The sequence below is a fragment of the Eucyclogobius newberryi genome, unplaced genomic scaffold, assembly GCF_026437365.1.
Source record: "Eucyclogobius newberryi isolate DKJ021-1_F unplaced genomic scaffold, fEucNew1.0.hap1 SCAF_17, whole genome shotgun sequence".
Lineage (NCBI taxonomy): Eukaryota > Metazoa > Chordata > Actinopteri > Gobiiformes > Gobiidae > Eucyclogobius > Eucyclogobius newberryi.
The window spans coordinates 4,152,853-4,173,327 of record NW_027315801.1 but is presented as its reverse complement, the minus strand read 5'-3'; the positions used below and the strand labels follow the sequence as shown (position 1 = coordinate 4,173,327).

The 20,475-nt window shown below is 44.0% G+C and overlaps 2 protein-coding genes across 21 annotated transcripts in view; both read left to right on the top strand.

Moving 5' to 3' along the window:
* trim101 (tripartite motif containing 101) overlaps positions 1–1,571 on the top strand; it is a 48,905-nt gene extending 47,334 nt beyond the window's left edge. Inside the window, exon 12 of the mRNA XM_072448757.1 lies at positions 276–1,571. The gene's annotated coding sequence lies outside the window, so the exon portion shown is untranslated. The remainder of the gene's footprint in view (positions 1–275) is intronic.
* A 1,654-nt stretch (positions 1,572–3,225) lies between these two features.
* tpd52l2b (tpd52 like 2b) lies at positions 3,226–20,035 on the top strand. 20 transcript variants are annotated; one of them, XM_072448759.1, is made up of 10 exons: positions 3,226–3,461; positions 9,391–9,545; positions 9,840–9,988; positions 11,636–11,695; positions 14,060–14,107; positions 16,485–16,586; positions 16,849–16,875; positions 17,508–17,549; positions 17,755–17,803; positions 19,018–20,035. In XM_072448759.1, exons 1-10 carry the CDS (start codon positions 3,443–3,445, stop codon positions 19,105–19,107), a joined length of 741 nt encoding a protein of 246 aa, XP_072304860.1. In that variant the 5' UTR covers positions 3,226–3,442; the 3' UTR covers positions 19,108–20,035. The 20 variants fall into 20 exon arrangements, with proteins under 20 accessions (XP_072304860.1, XP_072304868.1, XP_072304859.1 ...); XM_072448767.1 differs by having other exon boundaries at positions 18,990–20,035; XM_072448758.1 differs by having other exon boundaries at positions 17,505–17,549.
* Positions 20,036–20,475: the final 440 nt, after the last annotated feature.

Genomic DNA, 20,475 nt, shown 5'->3' with positions numbered 1-20,475 from the left:
ACCATTAAAGGCTTTTAAGTGCACCTTATAGTGCTGAAAATACGCCAATTAAACTTCATTACTTTACGCCCCTTCCCTTTATAATATAGGATTTGGATATTTTTGGTTAGATTGTCATTTTTTCCCTTTGTAATGTCAATATGTCCACAATATCTTTCCGTTTCAATCATTTGGAAGGTTCAAAAAGTAAATCAGCGTGTTCCTCATAACCCGCTTGCTAAACGTGTCACTTCCTGTTTGTGTCTGTCTGTGTTCCTCCTCTTCCTCTGCCGCAGACTGAGCCAGAGTCCAGGCCTTCCTCCTGCTCCTCCTCCTCCTGCTCCTCCTCCTGCTCCTCCTCTTGCTGTATGCCTGACGCTCCTCGCCGCCCCTCGTTCTACTTCTCTTGGCTCAACCCGGCACACAGGAGCCAGTGAAGCCAAGAACAGACCCCGACACGTCCAGTTCGGAGGTCCGGACTTTCAGAACCAGACTTTCCTCCTCAGCAGGACGAGCCGGACGTGAGTGGCACCGAATCGCACTCGTCAGAAAATGTGACTGAAGAAGAGCGTTTTGAAAAAGAGATCGAACTTTGGGGCTGCGACGATGAATCGACTAATAATCTTATGATCCATAAAAATCAATTGTAGTCGTTTTTTGATCATCGTAATCGTTATCTGGACGATACAGACTCTAAAGCACATGCAAAAAGAGCTTTTATTACAAATATAGCAGCATTTTTAGATCATAACATCAAAAAGTCACCATATTTTAACCTTTATTTGGTTGATAATGCATTTAAAAAGTCTCAATGTTCAATGTTTTTTTCAGACTTCCTATAAGTGATCTGTTCTTCTGTATCTATCTCTGTATCTACCTCTGTATCTACCTGCGTTGCACCAATGAAATTTCCCCATGTGGGACAATAAAGGAATATCTTATCTTATCTTATCTTAAAAGAAATACTCATTTGACAAGTCGTACAGTCAGTTGCAGCCCTATTGAATAAATGGTGCTCAGAAAGTCTTTTGCTTGATTAATCCTTATTTAAATGGTTAATAACTGCTTTAGTCCTCCAAGTCTAGAGCCTGTTTAGTCTACAAAGCCACTTAATTCTGAGATTCTGAGGATAATCACAGTTTCTCCATTGAAATCACATTATGTTTAACACTTTTGCCTCCATTTTGAAAGTTAGAATGTTTTTGTGTTCAAACTTTAAAGGGTCTTTTGGTATGATTACATCTCCAAGTGGAAAAGAAGTTGAAAAGACAAGTACTTTCTGAGATTATTTCTCTTTTGCGATGGAGAGAGCGGGTTCAGTGCGCGCTGGGAATGAGAAAGATTGTCAGTATTGTTACGTTGTTATTAAGGGTGTTAAAGGTGCACTATGTAACGTTCCGGTGTGTGGTCTACTACCTGTCTCCATGTAGATGTTACTGCATTGCCCAGAGTTTTCCGCAGTATGGCATTAAATGTACAGTATGTGCAAAAAAGGTTCTTCTTTTTAAGGACAATAAATTGAACGTGGCTGGACTGAAGATTGAAGATCTGAGGGGTGAGAGTGTGTATATGGAGAGACAGGGGGTGTAAGAGGGGTGAGAGGAGTGAGAGACGGGGGTGTAAGAGGGGTGAGAGGAGTGAGAGACGGGGGTGTAAGAGGGGTGAGACGAGTGAGAGACGGGGTGTAAGAGGGGTGAGACGAGTGAGAGACGGGGGTGTAAGAGGGGTGAGACGAGTGAGAGACGGGGGTGTAAGAGGGGTGAGACGAGTGAGAGACGGGGTGTAAGAGGGGTGAGACGAGTGAGAGACGGGGTGTAAGAGGGGTGAGACGAGTGAGAGACGGGGTGTAAGAGGGGTGAGACGAGTGAGAGACGGGGTGTAAGAGGGGTGAGACGAGTGAGAGACGGGGTGTAAGAGGGGTGAGACGAGTGAGAGACGGGGGTGTAAGAGGGGTGAGACGAGTGAGAGACGGGGTGTAAGAGGGGTGAGACGAGTGAGAGACGGGGGTGTAAGAGGGGTGAGACGAGTGAGAGACGGGGTGTAAGAGGGGTGAGACGAGTGAGAGACGGGGTGTAAGAGGGGTGAGACGAGTGAGAGACGGGGGTGTAAGAGGGGTGAGACGAGTGAGAGACGGGGTGTAAGAGGGGTGAGACGAGTGAGAGACGGGGGTGTAAGAGGGGTGAGACGAGTGAGAGACGGGGTGTAAGAGGGGTGAGACGAGTGAGAGACGGGGTGTAAGAGGGGTGAGACGAGTGAGAGACGGGGGTGTAAGAGGGGTGTGTATTTCTCAAAAGCGACAGTTTCCACCATTCCCCTTTCAAACCAGGCAGAGTGTTTGATTGCTGTGACTTTGTGTGGGTGGAAACAAACAAACAAAACACTGACCACGCGGATAAATCCCAATCATAATAAAAACACAGTCTTAATCTTGTGTCCTTTTCCGGTCCAAATATGAATCTTAAAAACAATAGCAATGTGTGACGCCACCAGTCCGGTTTACAGGTCGAATCTGTGGAGAGTCGACCCTCGCTTACAGTTAGAATTCATGTTTTTCAAGGTATTGTTTAGAGATGAAAGCGCCGGTGACTGAATACATGCACGGTTGCTATGTGTAATGTGCAAAGAAAGGTTACATAGTGCACCTTTAAAGCTTGTTTTGTGCCCATTTGATGATTTCTTGTTGAATTCAGATCACTTTTTAAGTTTCTGGGTGACAAAATTAAATAGTCCACACTGATACAGTAATGCACTCTTAGTATCATTGTAATTCACTTTATTTCATAATATTGTCTTTAGTGGTAGTCTACATTCAACTGTTTGCTAATATGTTGTTGTTGTTGTTGTTTTTTTTTTTCACAATGCGATTGAACTATTGAGATTATTGTGTCATTCAACAATAAAAGTGAGTTTTTTCATACAAACTATAGTCTATTTTTATGTCGTAATGTTTTGTTGTTGTTGTTTTTTCAAGATAAAATACAATTCTTCCAATAAACAAAATATTTGAACACTTTTTGGATGGGGTTACGCTTCAAAAACTAGGTCCTGTGTTTATGTATTTAGACAAACAAAAACACACTCCAATATTCTGGGTTATTATATAAAGGTTAGGCAATAAAGGCTTATCTTTCTTATCATCTGTTACTGGGTCTTGTAACATGACAAGAAATCACCGGTGTGTTTGTGCAGTACCGACGGTCACCGCTGCGGGGCCTCAGCGCGCCTTCATTGCCCGTGTGCTGCCGCCGCCCTGCCGCAGTAGAAGCAGAGCTGCTCCGTGGCTGTTTTGGAGCTCTGACACTCGCACGGGCTGCTCCTGTGCCGCGACTCTCCTTCAGTTTACGGGCGAAACAAGCGCGTCACAGCGGATTTCTGAGGACCACCGCTGACCAACGACCTTCCCCAGTGTCATCCGAGTCCAACGCGCGTGACAATTGGCTTTTATTTGCGCTAAAGCGACGCCATGGACCCCGCCAGTCAAGGTAACTGTTAGCCTAGCCCAGTAGAACACTAGAGGGATCGTCGCCACGGCGACCTAAACTCACCAGCGTTCAGTTCCAGCAGCCATGTTCAAACTGAAAGGACTCACTCAAACAACTAAAGACTTTTGAAATGGACGTGTTTATAATTTGACTTGATCGAATGTTCATGTTCTGCCATAGCGAGGTGAAAAACGTCTAAAAACCGACTGTGGTAATGGAGATCAACGGTCCCGCCCACATAGAATGGCACTGTTCTGGTTTTCCCCGCAGACTTATTTGAAAAATGTAAATAATAAAGAGTTAAAAGACAACGTTGTCCAAAACACACATTTTAAACAAAAAAGGTCTGCTTCTGAAGCTTAAACCAATTTTAATTGGAATTATGGTCATAAGTTACCACATAGCTGATTTAATATACATTTTATTTATTTTGGAAAGCCTGTAGGAAAGACGAATGGGGAAATGTGCTTCTGGAAGTGGTGGGTGGTCACTTTTGGTCAATTGAAATCCTTTTAATCACTGAATTCTCTGGCCTGGTTTTGTTTTTAAAATGGTTTCCTACAACTCCAAGATGGCCGCCGCGAACGGCCCCGGAATCCGCTGTGATTCTAGCCTTTTATTACAGCGAGTTGACCCAGCTCCCAAGTTAGCTTAGCATTTAAACAGCGCATTTTAGCCGCGATAACAAACTTATTCCACCTGAAATCACGAATGAAGTTGATACACGTTTATTTGCACCTGTGTCGAAGTGTTTTGCCGTCATTTGAACACGTTTCCCCGCGTAAATAACAGTAGTAGAGTCGTTAGCCCAGGCCGTAAGTGGCAGTGACAGAAGGTGGATCGAGTTTCTCTCAGTCGAACTTCTTGACACGTATTAAACAAACACAAACTGGTCTTATTTAGTTGTCAAACCGTGTTGTTTTTCCTCTCACGCCACGGGATTAGAATAAGCACGTAAACTAAACACTGTGGAACTTTAGGAAAAGCAAAGCCAATGATAACATCTAAGCAGGTGCTAGTTTGTAGTTTAAATTGTAGTTTTATAGTGTTTAGCTGGAGACACTTTGCCCACTAATTTTACCCACTAAAGTCTGCAAAAAATATCCTAATAGTTTTATAACGCGAGTAAGAATTATAATCGGACAAACTGTACAAGATGTCTACTGTCAACAACTTGCCCCACCCACTTCTGAGTGAGTGACAGGTGGAGTTAACCAATCACAGTGAGGTGTGTCAACTCTGAGAAGAGAAGAAATGAAAGCAACACAATGCTAGTGTGCAGGGTGCGAAGGTGAATCACGATTGAAAACACACATTTGAGTTGTTGCAATTCCGCTAATAAATTATAAATCTGGTCCCAATTGCGACAGAGCTCGGGCTCGAACGGCAAAAACGTCGCGACATATTGGCGAAAACGGTATAAACTAGACACAAAATGCTCATTGGGCCCGTTGGAACAAGACAAGGATAAATTGTGCAATCAATTTCACAATTCTAGCCTCGTAATTTAAGCATATTTTATATTTTAGTTGCTATTATAGCACTGCTTTTTGCCTCTAAAACTGTAACTCTCCAGAATTCAACACTCTAAGTTTAGTTTTAGCCTCTTAAACGCTCCAGTTCCAACATTGAGCCTGAAAAACGCTGCCTTAGTTTAAGTATGAGACTCTCTATCACATTCAAGCTCTGGGGAAATGGTTGTTTTCTGTTTTTTTATCACTTTTGAGGAGTCTAAACTGGACTTTGGCACAGTTGGGGGTCTTGTTTGCACACATTTGACTGGACTTAAGTAGGACACGTCTGAGAGGATGTAGGGCTCGGGCTGTGGGAGGTCACACGGGACACTTCCCTGTCTCAAACCCCGGGTCACATGACCCTTCCGTCTATCTGTCACGGAGAAGGACGGCAGGAGCAGGTTTGGCATGTGCGTGTTTGTGTGTGCACGGGAGGGCGTGTCCGCGGCGTGGAGACGTGTCACAAGGCCACTCGACCGGTTGTAGCTGTCACTTTAAGATGTTCAGCCTCGTCATTGTGGTTTTGTTTTACACGGGATAATGAGGCTTCGATCTATAACGAGGCAAATACTAAACAAATGGTCAAACGCCACTCGCCCTGGAACAGTAAACTATTGTAGATTTAAAAAATATATAAAAATATCCTGTTAGTGTTAAAAATGACAAAGTTAGACCTGTGAATTTCACTATAAAAACAATCCTAGCTGTGTTTTTATTGTAAATAGTTATAGTATATATCTTATAGTTATCTGAACTACAGACTCTAAAACAAAGATAGTAGCAGTATTAAATTGAAAAGAATAAAATGTCAGATTCAATGGCCGGAAATCATGGAATACAGTATTGTTCTAATCAATTTTAACCTAAATTATATGACATTAAATATTATGTGCTATAAGGGTGAGGTCATAATGTCTCTTATTTTCATAATTAATTTACAGTTTTTTACGTTTTTGGAGGAGATAAAAAATAATAAATCCCATTATTGTCCCAGAACAGCGCATTTGTAAAGTTTTATCATTTTACTTCCTGTTTGTAATGATGGCGTCACACAAGGACATTACCCAGCAACCACCGGGCCAAACTCCTCTTGCGTCACAATTTTACGATTCTATTATACGAGAACACCTTTTATTTTGTCGAATTAATGTTAAAAAGTAGTTTCTCTTGTGGAAATCCTGGTGTGATGTCATTTCCTGTTATTTTCCACACACCTTTAAACGCTTTTCTCCACCAATAGCGACACTGTTGGTGTAAACGACCATAAGAGATCTTCTACTGAGAGTGTTTTTCAAACTTCCTATAAATGATCTGTTCTTTTCTTCTGTATCTACCTCTGGATCGACCGGCGTTGCATCAATGAAATTTCCCCATGTGGGACAATAAAGGAATATCTTATCTTATAATATGAAAACCTGTCACGGGCCCTTTAATAATGATGGACCCTGACATTTACTGTTGGAATCTGCTCAATGGTTCTGGTCCTGTAACAGGGCCTGTCGCTGGGGCGGGGCCTGTCGCTGGGGCGGGGCCCGTCGCTGGGGCGGGGCCCGTCGCTGGGGCGGGGCCCGTCGCTGGGGCGGGGCCCGTCGCTGGGGCGGGGCCCGTCGCTGGGGCGGGGCCCGTCGCTGGGGCCCGCTCCCGTCGCTGGGGCCCGCTCCCGTCGCTGGGGCCCGCTCCCGTCGCTGGGCCTGGGTGTGTTGCTATGGAGCTGCTTCACGTGAGTCAATATTTCTGGAGGGTGGAGCTGCTCTCAGGATGTTGTTCTCAGACACATTATAACTCTGTGTGTGAAGGCCATCTCATACTCTTAAAAGCACCAAAGACACACATTTTTAGTGTTTTCTCTATTTCTATTACACCAACTCATGCTCTCTACAATCATTGCTTTTTGCTTCTAAATAGGGCGGGGCAATATCACAAAAAAGTCTCTGTAGGGCATTAAAAAGGTGTCATCTAAAGATTACAGTGAAACTACTTTATGCCACTGACGCAATAACTCTAAAACAGGATGTTGTTGATTATTGATTATAGATGTTTATTTGAAATTCTACAGCTCAAATCTTATTGCGCTGCAAATAAATGAGTATAAAAGTAGCTAGCTAAGAATGTCTACTGTTATTTTTGGAACAATAAGTCAACAAACTAGTGATTATCATGAAAGGAGCGTAAATAAGTCTCACAGCTCATCATGGACATATCGCTATATGTTGTTGATTAAAGTGCCTGTGACGGGTGTTCACGATTTTCTCATTTTGACTTCATTTGGTTTATTTGCACCTGTTGTAAATGTAAATCACAGTTTTACACCAGTCGAGCAGGAATTTGTGGAGAAAATGTTGGAAAATCTGTAGAAAATGACAGGAAGTGACATCACACCAAGGACTCATTCCTATCAAAGTTTATGCAGAATTTACACAAAGAAAGACGTTTTTTGACATTAATTCAACATAATTAAGTCAGTCATATATTTTTATTTGTCAAATAAAATAAATGGTGACATTGGATGAGTTTGCTGGGTAATTTCCTAGAAAATATATTCAAACTGCATTTTACTGTAACAAGTCGTCCTGTCCGAGGCCCTTTAACCGCGGCCGTCGTCCTAAGAAGCCGTCACGCGCACATGCCCCGTCACCGTTTGGTTGGGCGTGTTGCCTCCTCCACCCGTGAGCCAACGGCGAGGCGCTGGCGGTGTGGGCGAGGCGGTGTGGGCGAGGCGGCGTGGGCGAGGCGGCGTGGGCGAGGCGGCGTGGGCGAGGCGGCGTGGGCGAGGCGGCGTGGGCGAGGCGGCGTGGGCGAGGCGGCGTGGGCGAGGCGGCGTGGGCGAGGCGGCGTGGGCGAGGCGGCGTGGGCGAGGCGGCGTGGGCGAGGCGGCGTGGGCGAGGCGGCGTGGGCGAGGCGGCGTGGGCGAGGCGCACTCCGGCCTAAGTGCTCCAGCCTCTGCTCGTGTCAGCTCTGACCTCTTCCTGTCTACTCTGTCAGCGAGAGATACCAGAAACTCTACACCCAGAGAAACAACACAGTGAATGTTCTACTTCAGACCTGGGCAAACTACGCCCCGCGGGCCACATACGGCCCGTTTGTCTTTTTAATCCGGCCCGCCAAACATGCCAAGTAATATTTTTGTTTACATTTTTTTATATATATATACACGCAAAAAGGATCGCGAGCCGGCCCCCCGCTACTTGACTGGATTCGAATATGGCCCTCGGAGGGAAATAATTGCCCACCCCTGATCTACTTCCTCGCGAGCGTTACTAATGACCACCGACTGCAACAAATGATTATTATTATATGATTATTGTGAGAACAAACATGCTTCAACCATTATTCAGTTTTCCGAACCACAGTGCAATCTTTCATTTTCTCTCATTCCCGTGGATCTGACTCGTTACTGTTCCACCAGTTTGTGACCGGCTTTACAGAATGGAACTTTCCGAAAGACAAAATAATGTTAAAGGTGACACAAACGGCCAGATGAAATAAAGCTATTTATTCTGAAATGGTCACGATTATTATGTTTTTGTTCTCACGACTTGAATAATCACGATTATTACTGAACCTGATCATCGTAGCGTCGCTGCTAATTACAAACGCTCCTGCAACCGTAACTGAGTCGATTTTGACTTCATTCTAGCGTCCAGCAAGAAAGTCCTTTATATATGCTAAAAAAAAGATTGAGGGTTTTAATCATGTTTTCACATTGTAATCTGCCAATTAATTGTATCTCTGAATTGTATCAACATGTTTTCAAAGTTCAAGTAGAAATGTCACAGATGCAGTAGTAAAGATGGAAGTATAACAAATACTATCCTTTGACCATCTCCTCTCTAACCCATGTGTCCTGTCCCCTGCTCGTCCGTCCCCTGCTCGTCCCGTGCTCGTCCCGTCCCCTGTGCTCGTCCCGTCCCCTGTGCTCGTCCCGTCCCCTGTGCTCGTCCCGTCCCCTGTGCTCGTCCCGTCCCCTGTGCTCGTCCCGTCCCCTGTGCTCGTCCCGTCCCCTGTGCTCGTCCCGTCCCCTGTGCTCGTCCCGTCCCCTGTGCTCGTCCCGTCCCCTGTGCTCGTCCCGTCCCCTGTGCTCGTCCCGTCCCCTGTGCTCGTCCCGTCCCCTGTGCTCGTCCCGTCCCCTGTGCTTGTCCCGTCCTGTCCCCTGTGCTTGTCCCGTCCTGTCCCCTGCTCGTCCCGTCCTGTCCCCTGCTCGTCCCGTGCTGTCCCCTGCTCGTCTCGTCCTGTCCCCTGCTCGTCTCGTCCTGTCCCCTGCTCGTCTCGTCCTGTCCCCTGCTCGTTTCGTCCTGTCCCCTGCTCGTTTCGTCCTGTCCCCTGCTCGTCCTGTCCCCTGCTCGTCCTGTCCCCTGCTCGTCCTGTCCCCTGCTCGTCCTGTCCCCTGCTCGTCCTGTCCCCTGCTCGTCCTCCAGACATCAACCTGAACTCCCCTAACAAGGCTCTGGGCGTAGATGGAGAGGCCGGCCTGTCGGACATGCCTGCAGAGGGCGCCATGGGCAGCCCCAACCCTCTGCCGCCCGGGCTCACCGAGGAGGAGGCAGAGGACCTGCGGACGGAGCTCGCCAAGGTCAGAGAACCCGTGACATCATATGTGACCTTTACAAGATTAGAATTCTTCACATTAAAGGGCAGATAATGAGTTCTGGGTTTGTCTTTTACTGCGTCACACTGGTCATTACTTGGTCCTAAATCGAGCCCATTTTAGACCTGATGTGGATATGTTTTAGTCTTTGTTGTGCGTCATGGGATTTAAAACACTTTATTCATGGAACCTGCATCCTTTCTAGAGACTATTAGACCAACAGCAGGAGATGAAGTCAATCAAAAACGTGGAAACCCAATGTGTTTGTGTGCGTGACAGGTGGAGGAGGAGATCACCACTTTGCGTCAGGTTTTGTCGGCCAAAGAGCGCCACTCCACGGAGCTGAAGAGGAAGCTGGGGCTCAGTCCTCTCAACGAGCTCAAGCAGAACATCAATAAGACCCTGCTGGACGTCCAGACCTCCAACGCGTACGTATATCATGCTAAACTACATTAAACTACATTAAAGTACACTAAAGTACACTGCACCGGCGTTAAGCGTTGTTGTCAAACCCACTCATCGATACCAAAACTAGATACTGTGGTGGCAGGAGCAGGAATCGATTGCAAAAAACACACAAATCGCACAAATATGGCAAGATTGAACCTTTCCCGAAGTGTTGGAATGCTTTTACGATGTAGAAAATCTTTTGTTTTTGTGGTATTAAACTTGTCCTCGTATCAAAATCAAGTTTGAAGTTGATTATTGGCACATATAACTATGGTTTTCACAATTCATCATCAGGATAAGCACCTCCTCTTTTAAGCTGCACATTGATTTTGAGATGTTTCAGTAGTTTTTCTTACACTATAAATATGACGTTGTTTATCAAAAATGCATCTGGATAATGCAGCGCTGATTTTACAATTTGTTTTTTGTTCTTAAATAATATTAATTCAGTGACATTTTTTGTGACTAGTTGAATTAAAATGGCTGTATTATTTTAGGGCTGCGCAATATTGGAAATGTTTAATATCTTTGAGTGTAGTGAAAACGATATGTTGCGATATTTGATATTTATATTAAAACTAAAATGTACTTCATTTATGAGTCAAACTGCGTCAAAATAAAAAGGAAATCGAGGCCAAGCAAAGACTACAAAAGGGAAATAAAAGGACCTTGATGTTCAAATGATATTAGTTATTGCAATATTGGCTAATCCAGAATTATTCAAACGTATCAGAAGTTTATATCCCCAAAACAAGATCTGTTTCAATGATGACAGAACAACTGCTATGCTAATCCAAAACTGAACTGAACTAGAACTAGACCAAAATTAAAGTCGGTCCTGAAACAAACTAGTTTCGTTTTTTAAATTTGTATTTTTTATTGTATAACGCACTCACTGCGTTTGGACTGGCAGTATGTCCTCTCCTCCTACTGGATAAACGCTGCATGGGTTTTTCAGCTGCAACACAGTATTCAAACCCAACTTGATGAAAACAAACGCGTGGAAAGACGAATCCCGTGGTCATGGAAGAGATGATGTGTTTTCGAGAAGGATCAAACCACTGGCATCGAGCAGAGAAAACATCCGAGGAGAAGCAGAAACTAATCTACAGATCTGAACCCCAGTGAGTGTCTGGGACGAGCTGCAGTGGTCACGCTCTCACATCGTCAATACAAGATCAGTTAGAGAAAAATAATACAACAACCCTAACCCTGGAGTAAAATTATTCTTTTAATATTGCAGAAGCTTATCGACACTGCCTGTTTTCAAAGCTAAAAGGCGATCCAATGCTTGTGACCTATTTTTTTTTTTTTTTTTTTTTTTTTGGACAGGCAGTGCATTTGGAAGGTGAGCAGCGGCCCGATCGGCTCTGTCGGCGGGCCTGATTTCGCCCGCGGGCCTTGCGTTGGCTCTAACCCGTCGATTACATTTTGCAGCTCCAATTTTGATTCACTCCAGCTCTTTTTGGCACGTGATTTATTATGCATTTGTTTGACACCAAAGCTTAATGAGTGTGTGTGATACATTTGAACGTTCTCCCAAGTTTAAAAGTCGGACTGAAGCGTAAAACGAAACGCAAACTCTGAGAACGCGCTGAGCTTCGGTGTCTCCCGTCTGTCTGTAGTTACGTGCGAACCTCCGAGAAACTGGCCCAGTGGAATGAAAGGGTGACGGGCTCAGATTTGTAAGTTCCACGGTGTCTGCCTGGGATCGTGTTTGCTCGACCCCGCCCCTCCTCTCTCCCCAGACGCTTCCTCCGCTCACACGTCCTAACGATATTTGAACAACCCTCCGCATCGCGCCCGGTGTGTGTAACCTGCGTCTGGGGAGCGGACAAGCGCCCAACTGTGCTCGCGCTTTCGGGGTGATTTGTTTGACTTGACATAACCCGCTAAACGCCTAAAGGTCAAACGGGGGGCGACCTAGGAGTCTGAATCGGATCCACGGGAATGCCGGGGTGACTAGGAGGGCCACTTACATGTCACGATATCCATTGTCTCGATATCCATTGTCTCGTGTGAAGTTGAGGCATAAGCGCTGAAAAACCAGAGTAAAAGTATGAAATGACTTAAAAAATGAGACAAAATCAAATTGTAGCTCGTGGTTTAGTCCGAGTTCTGCCCCGATGATGATTCAGTCTTCAGATACAGTCTTTGTTTTCCCGTCATTGAGAGAACTTTACTAAATAGTCGGGGAGCAGCTGCAGTTTTCATGGCAACCACTGTAAAGCTTTATGCTGCAGTTGTGACTCTTCAGCCGCTTTATAGCACCAACACTCTCTTTTTACGTTTGTTTTTGTTGTTTTGAATAGAAAAGGTGTTTTTAACCCACGCTCGATCCTAGAGGGTCACACAAGGGTTAAGGAAGGTTTAAGGCGGCGGTCTGGTCTCCTGAGCAACTAAGTGGATTTATGAAGTATTAAGTGTACTTTAGCGAGACATAATGTGTTTCTTGTTTAAAACCTACTGAATAAAAGGATCCAGCGCAAAGCTAAAAAGGTCATATATTGAGGCAGAACGCTTAGTCCGGCTGGAGCAGACTGTTGAGTGACACTTGTGAAAAGTAACAGTAACCATGGCACATCCACACATCTGTAACTCCTATACTTTTTAAACTGTTGATTAAAATAACATGTTCCCTCTGCAGTAACTGTTTCTGCACACTGTAAACAAGGACAGTTTTCTTTGTTGAATTAATGGCCCCAGAAGTGTAACGTTTAAAGCTTGTTTTGTTCTTACTAAAGTGATGAGTGTGTTTGTGTTTTGAGTTTGAATTGGACATTGCTCTGTAGCGTCAGCTGTTTCCATTAACATGACCTCCTGACCCTCAGCGCCTGCTCTATTGATCTTATTGATTTGTGTATCACCCGGGCCTATTACACAAGCACTTAAATGTGTGGCGAGTTCTGAGAAACAAACCCTCTCTCTTCATGCACAGGACCACTGTCGGAGACATGTTTGGATCTTTAATTAGATTGAACTTGTTGTTTTTCTAGTTTGCTAATAACTTGTGCTTTTTGCTTGACCAAGTCTAGAATAGATGTGATGGCTGCGTAAGGGAGGGCATCTGGAGTAGAATAACTGCCAATTGCAATTTTTTTGTAGCAGTAGTTTAAGATCAGTTTAACTGCCATATACAAGTCACCACTAGTAGTCACTCACTGTTGTGCCCTCGAGCTCTCCGCAGTCAATACTCAGTCAATACTCAGTCAATACTCAGTCAGTACTCAGTCAATACTCAGTCAGTACTCAGTCAGTACTCAGTCAGTACTCAGTCAGTACTCTGTTAACCGTTTACAGTAAAAATAACAGAAAAGCACTGAGTTGACGTACTCTTAATTCAAGAGTCCTGAGAAAGTCTAACATTAGTGGTTTACTGTAGCTTCCACTGGTAAAAGATTGATCATTTTGATGCATAAAGCAAAATAATCCAGTCCGTTTTCTTCGCTAACATGAAATCCATAGTTAAATAAACCACATGTGATTCAGACGAGGCCGTGAATACTGCAGTCACAGGTTTGAGATAAAGCCACTCCTTTGGACTTTTAGAGAAGTCCTTTTTTCCACTCCGTGATGCGTCACGTGAGCTCCATCTGGTGGCACCATTCTGTACTGTAATTAAAAGTAGACAACGAGGCAAGATAAAAGGATAACCAGTAAACTGTCTTCACTTGTGTCCTTAGTGACTGTTAATGGGCCATGAACACGCCTATAAACTATATTGTACTATATGTACTATGGCTCCAACTAATGAATATTTTAGTCATTGTCTCTGCAGCCAGTAGATGAAGCCCAATATTCAGTTTCTGGTGTGGGAAAGTCATTTGTTTTTGAAACATTTTTATTGTTCTAAGACATGTCAAGTTTCATGTTTAAAAGGCCAATAACAATATAGATAATGCATGGTATTTGTCCTTTAAGCCACTGTATTTAGAACAATAGCATGATTGTCAGGGACACTACAGCTCTGTTGTGATTCTGGAGTAAATACTGTGTGTTGTGTACTATTGTACTGCGGTGTCATGTGCTGTCTGCTGTTGTGTCTCTAGATATCAGTCAGCCTCTGCCACTTGGGACGACATTACCCATACTGAAGCGTGAGTCTCCTTTATTTACTATTAGGAATAAGCTCTGTACATGTTTGTGTTGGAGAGGCCGTTCTCTCCACGCTGCAGCGCCGCTCGTGCAAGAGTTCAGCTTCTATTAGCATCTTCTGGGCATGAGGTGGATCCAGTTTAGTCCCTCAATCTTAGTAAACGCACCGGTCTAACCACAACATTTATTATGCAAATGCACTACAATATATACAATCGCAGGAGAGTGATTTTTTTTTTTTTTACTAGGAGGTTTTAATGCGATGGACAATGCAGCCTTTAACCCACATGTTTTCCGATGTGTTCATAGGGCTTGACCGATTGTTCAGTTTACAGATTGACTATTATGGAGTCTCGTTTGCCCCGATGTATTAATGGTCTTAACCCCCCGTTGGACGCGGCGTAGCTCATTGTAAAGCGACAGTGATCTTAAAGTCTGCAGCCAAAAACGTTTAGACGCAGAGTTTGTTACAATCCAGACTGACATTTGATCACCGCACCAAATCCGGCACTAGCATAGTTAGCATCGGTAGCAAACGCAAATGGAGCCTGGGTCAAAGGTCAGGGGTCACAGTAGAATCACACACTCTTGACAGTTCGTATTTGGTAACAAGGGTTTAGATCTTAAGTGTGTATTAAATTGCATTGTTTTTAGCTACGGTAAAAAGGTGAAAATAAACCGCGTTAACATTTATATTATGGGCCAAAGATTAGTGTCAATTAGCCCCCTTAATATGGTCATTCATGCTAAATAATCAAATTTAAAATCATCCCGTCATCAGCATCGCCCCCAAAAACATCGGTCGGGCCCTAGTTCATTCTGTATATTATGTACTGTAAGTATCTGCATGCTCTGGCTGTGGGTATCGGGGACTATCTTTACACTGTACGCATCTCCTATACTACTTTACTTTATGTGCAATCATTCCTTTCACTGCACTGTATGTAGCTGTTGTACCCGAGTGCGCCGCCGTGTGGTGTGCTGTGGTTACTAACCGCGCCAACGCGACGAGCGGCACGTTTCTAACCGGTTTAACGTGCGCGGGACCGAAAAGGCTCGAATTCAAAGTGAAATTCGTACGGGGGAAATGCAGCCGCTTCGATTCGATTGCTAAAATACAAATGGCGTGTAGTGTCGGGTAAATGACCAATGTTTCCCCTGTCGTTAGCCAAACAAGCTAGCTTTTACCATCAAAGCGACTTGATGCGGCAAAAGGAAAGCTGATGGTAAAATATAAGAGTAAGACGGTAGCTTCAAAGACATTCAGAAACACATTTGATCCCTTGTGCTAAAATTCTGCCTGCGAATCCCTCATTTGAGTTTGTGCCAAATTACCGTAAAATTTCGACCTGCGCATGCCAAAAACCGACCGCACAAACAATGGTCCCTTACAACGATAACACACATCTAATATACTGTTGTTTTCTTCTACTCTTTAAACGTGTATAAGTATGAGCAGAAACGCCAGATGTAACTGCTAATAAACCTGAGCAAACAAAATGGTGCAGATACGTGGCGAGAACAGACTTTTATGTGTTTAAGCACGAGAAATGAGGCTAAAACTGACCAAACTTTTGAACCATTTCTGGCCATTTAAGTCGTGAGAACGCGGTCGACATAAATGCGGCGCAAAACCTTTATATCGAGTTTCACTTTTGAATTCAGCGCCTGCAGCAGTTTGAAGAGTTTCTCAGTTTGTGTTGTGGATGCACCGGTCCAGTTGGTGCCAGTGATGTGGCCCGGGCCCAAATGTGTTTGACCTGGGATCAGGACTGGTGCATCTTTAATGGATCCAGATACATTTATCTAACGGATCATCTTCCTTCTTTGTTCTTTCTGTCATCACTTTTTCCATACTTTGTCCATCCGCCGCTGCTCCTCTGTCTTTCTCCTCTGTCCTGCTCCTCTGTTCCTCTGTCCTGTCCTGTCCTCTGCTCCTCTGTCCTTCTCCTCTGTTCCTCTGTCCTGCTCCTCTGTCCTTCTCCTCTGTTGCTCTGTCCTGCTCCTCTGTCCTGCTCCTCTGCTCCTCTGTCCTTCTCTGTTCCTCTGTCCTGCTCCTCTGTCCTTCTCCTCTGTTCCTCTGTCCTGCTCCTCTGTCCTTCTCCTCTGTTCCTCTGTCCTGCTCCTCTGTCCTTCTCCTCTGTTCCTCTGTCCTGCTCCTCTGTCCTTCTCCTCTGTTCCTCTGTCCTGCTCCTCTGTCCTTCTCCTCTGTTGCTCTGTCCTGCTCCTCTGTCCTGCTCCTCTGTCCTGTTCCTCTGTCCTGCTCCTCTGTCCTTATCCTCTGTTCCTCTGTCCTGCTCCTCTGTCCTTATCCTCTGCTCCTCTGTCCTGCTCCTCTGTCCTGCTCCTCTGTCCTGCTCCTCTCTCTCCCACGCACAGATATAAGAAGACCCAGGAGACACTCTCACAGGCGGGACAGAAGACCACCGCTGCCCTGTCCACCATGGGCACGGCCATCAGGAGGGGGCTCGGAGACATGAGGTACATCAGGACAAAACAAGAAAACACTGCTTTTCAGGAGAATTGGACTCGTTTTGGACCTTCACACGACCTGGTTTTGCATGTTTGTCCAACCATAATGTCTCCTCAATCCTCAGACGTCCTGGTCCGACATGTTTGCTCACGCTAACATTTCCAGGAGTGTTTAAGTGTCTGTTCTGTGGGTTTGCTAACGACTGCTGCTGGTGCTTTTGGCTCATGTGCTTCTCTCTCTCCTTAATCGCTGCCCCGGTTTGATCTGCAGAGCGCTGCCTTTCTCTAACTCCTTTAGGTAAGACGCCAACCTGGGATCACCGTGCCGACAGCTCACATAAGAACACAAATATATACAAATAAAACCGTTCTGAGCCAAAGTGCTTCACAGCAGAATACCGATTTAAAACTCAAACTAAATACAAAAACCTACATCCTTACTTACTTTAGTAGTGTGTTTTAGTGCTACTCTGCACGAAACTCCAAAGAGATAGTGACGCCGACGTAGCGATGCTAACGTAGCGACGCCCACGTAGCGACTCCCACGACGACGATGCAGTGGACTAACACTAATACAGTTTTAACATTACATTCATTTTAATACAACAAACACAAGAGTTAGGGCTGTAAGTAATCGTTTTAATCAATCTGGAGACTCTGAACTTTTAATATCATTTATCATGCCACCCTGGTGTGGTCTTAAAAAAGCTTCCCTTTTCCCTATTATTTAATGTCGGTGCTAATTACACCTTCAGAACACTATCCGATGTTCAGTCTTATGCTCTTTGCATAATTCAATCATCTCGGTGCGGCTCCAGAGGAATGAAACGTGCTGGAAACTCATTATGACCTTGTACTTGAACGGCTTGTTGCGTTTTGCTTTTAACACTGGCACCTCTCTGTCTCTTCTCTTTAACGCTTCCAAAGTAGCAACTATTCCATCCGCCACTCCATAAGTATGCCGGCCATGAGGTAAAGTATGCTCCCTCTCAACACTCTGCAAAGTCCGACTAATTTATACATGTGTTTGTTTGTTTGTTTGTTTGTGTGTGTTTGTGTGTTTGGATGGCATGTGTAAATGTTCAGTGTGTGATGGCACATGTGTCGGCGCTTGTTGTTGTTGTTGTGTACGTACAGTCTTATCCGTGCCAAGGTAAAATGAGTCTTTGTGTGGCAGGAACTCGGCCACTTTCAAGTCCTTCGAAGACAAAGTGGGAAACCTGAAGGTGAGTTTCCATGTCCTGGTCCCAAGTATTGAAGTGATCGCAATCTCACGTTATATTTTATTATTCGATTTATTGTCTTTTTTTTTTTTAACTCATAAAAGGAGATGCTGCTTCTGTGCTACTGTTGGTAAATGTACAGAAAACGGACATTAAGTGGCATCAGTCTGTGCTCGCTCGCTCGCTCTCGTCTGAGTTTGGCAGCAGTTGGAAACGAGCACCCTGAACGCTAGCTATTTTAGCGATGTAGCCGATATGCTAACGTAAGCAATTTGAGGCAGAAATGTTCAGAACGAGATTTAAGATTCATAGACTTTAAAGCGGGAGCAGACGGAGGCGGAGCTCCACTTTTGATGTCTTTATTTGTGTCAAATTGAAACTGAGCGTTTTCTGGGGCTCGGAGGGAGAGGGCGTCGTTATCATGAAGCCTGATGGTGAATGAAGCTAAATTCAACTCTCTGTGCTTTTTGTGGATGGAACATGGTTTAAAGCTCAGAAAAGAGGTTTTGCATAATATGTGTCCTTTTAAAATACATACCGTATTTTCCGGAGTATAAGTCGCACCAGCCAAAAAATGCATAATAGTGAAGAAAAAACATATACAAGTCGCACTGGAGTATGAAATGCGGTTGCAAGTGTGAAAATAACAAATAATATCACATACAAGTCGCTCCGGAGTATAAATATATAAGTATAAATATAAGTATAAGTCTTCCTGGCCAAAACTATGAAAAAAGGTGCAACTTATAGTTCTGAAAATACGGTGATGCTCCCGTTTTATAAATACACTTACAAAGCTCTATTATTTTAATTATATAAGAGTACATGTATGTAGGGGAGACTGGGGTAAGGTGAGCGGGAATATGACTTTCATAAATTGATTTCAAAAATTGAATTAATTTTCTTTGAATATTTTTTAATCTCAAATGTTAACAAAAACAAGAATTGACAAAAAGCTGTTTTATTTGAAGCAATAAAAAACACAATTCCTCACAGAACACTCCGCAATGTGTACGTTTTATTAAATTGGACCTAATGAACTACCACAAAAACTGTCCCACTTCATCCTGCATCTGAGGGAAATTTAATAAACTTAATGTAAAGAGTAAGAAAACCTCTTCAACTATTTGTAGAATGATTTCTTTGATTCAGATTGTACATCACTATTCCCCTGTGTTTTCAATCATAGTAACACCCGCCTCCTGTCTCTCGTCCAGTACAAAGTCGTCGGCGCCAAGGACAACGCCGAGGCCACCAGCGAGACCACGCCCACTCCCACGCCCACTCAGGAAAACCCTCCCTTCTGAATCGCCCCCCTCTTCAGCGGACTGTACTGTTCTCACCTCTGACCTCCGACATCTCTCGCCTCCTCCTCCTCCTCCGCTCGCTTTAACCACGCCCCCTCCTCCGCGCCGACAGGGGGCGTGACCCGGCGTCGCTCGGTGACCACACGAGGCATTAACTCCGCGGCGTGATTCTCAAACTGTGGAGACGGCGTTTATAGTGGATCCTATTGGACAGTTATGACGTTACGCCGAGGTGAATTCAAACACATTTTACTGGGTTTTGTTCAGAATCGTCACAGAAATGTATTTCACTCGACGTATACATTTGATATTCGGATATTTTGATGTATGGAAGGTGTAAATGTTGCGGCTGCAGTGAATTGTAGTTGTATTTTGGTCATTATCTGGACTTTAGAGACTAAAACTCATGCGAAAAGAGCCTTTATAACAAAGACGGTGGCTTTATTGCATCAAAATGTCAAAAAATTTGAAATTTCAGATTTTTCTTCATTCATAATATACTAAATTTGTAAATATTATCTAAAAGCCTCCAGTCACCATATTTAAGTCGATTTAAAAAGTACTGGTTAGTTGCAGCCCTGATGAGTGCTTATATACACTGTCAGAAACGATCAGCCGGGTTATATTTATCTATGATTTTCAATGTAAATTTAAATGTATAATTTTTGCAACCTGTCAAATTTGGCCCAATTTTTTTATTTCTAAACCGTAAAAAGTTCCCCGCACAAAAGCAGTTTATTGTGTAGTAATATTCGAATGTCCAGTTGTATCCACTATAACGCGCTCCATGGGACGTTTGTAATTTATTTTGGCATCTAATTGTCTTTCCTGTTTCCACACTGTGAACACTACTGTCTCTTTCATATGCCATGTACTACTACTACGTGTACTACAGTACTAGCATGTACATATGTCATCTCAACTAAACTGACTACAAACGACTAACAAACTCCGGATGTAAAGAAATCCCCTGAGAAACCATTTTGTATTATAAACTATTTTACACTGCTTTGCATAATGTTTTTACATAACTTTTATCAATATGTATAAATATAAAAGTATACTATATTGTCACCTTTGCTGTGGATGAAGTCGCTGGGTTGAGATGGCAACATTAAAGGGCACGTTTGTGGTTTTAAGTATACAGTACTGTGCCAAAAAAATACACATTTGTAAGGGGCAAAGACGATTACCGTATTTTCCGGAGTATAAGTCGCACCAGCCAAAAAAACATAAGTCGCACTGGAGGGTGAAATGCGGTTGCAAGTGTGAAAATAACAAATAATATCACATATATGTCACCCCGGCCAAAACTATGAAAAATGGTGCGACGTATAGTTCGGAAAATACGGTAGATTTCCATATTAA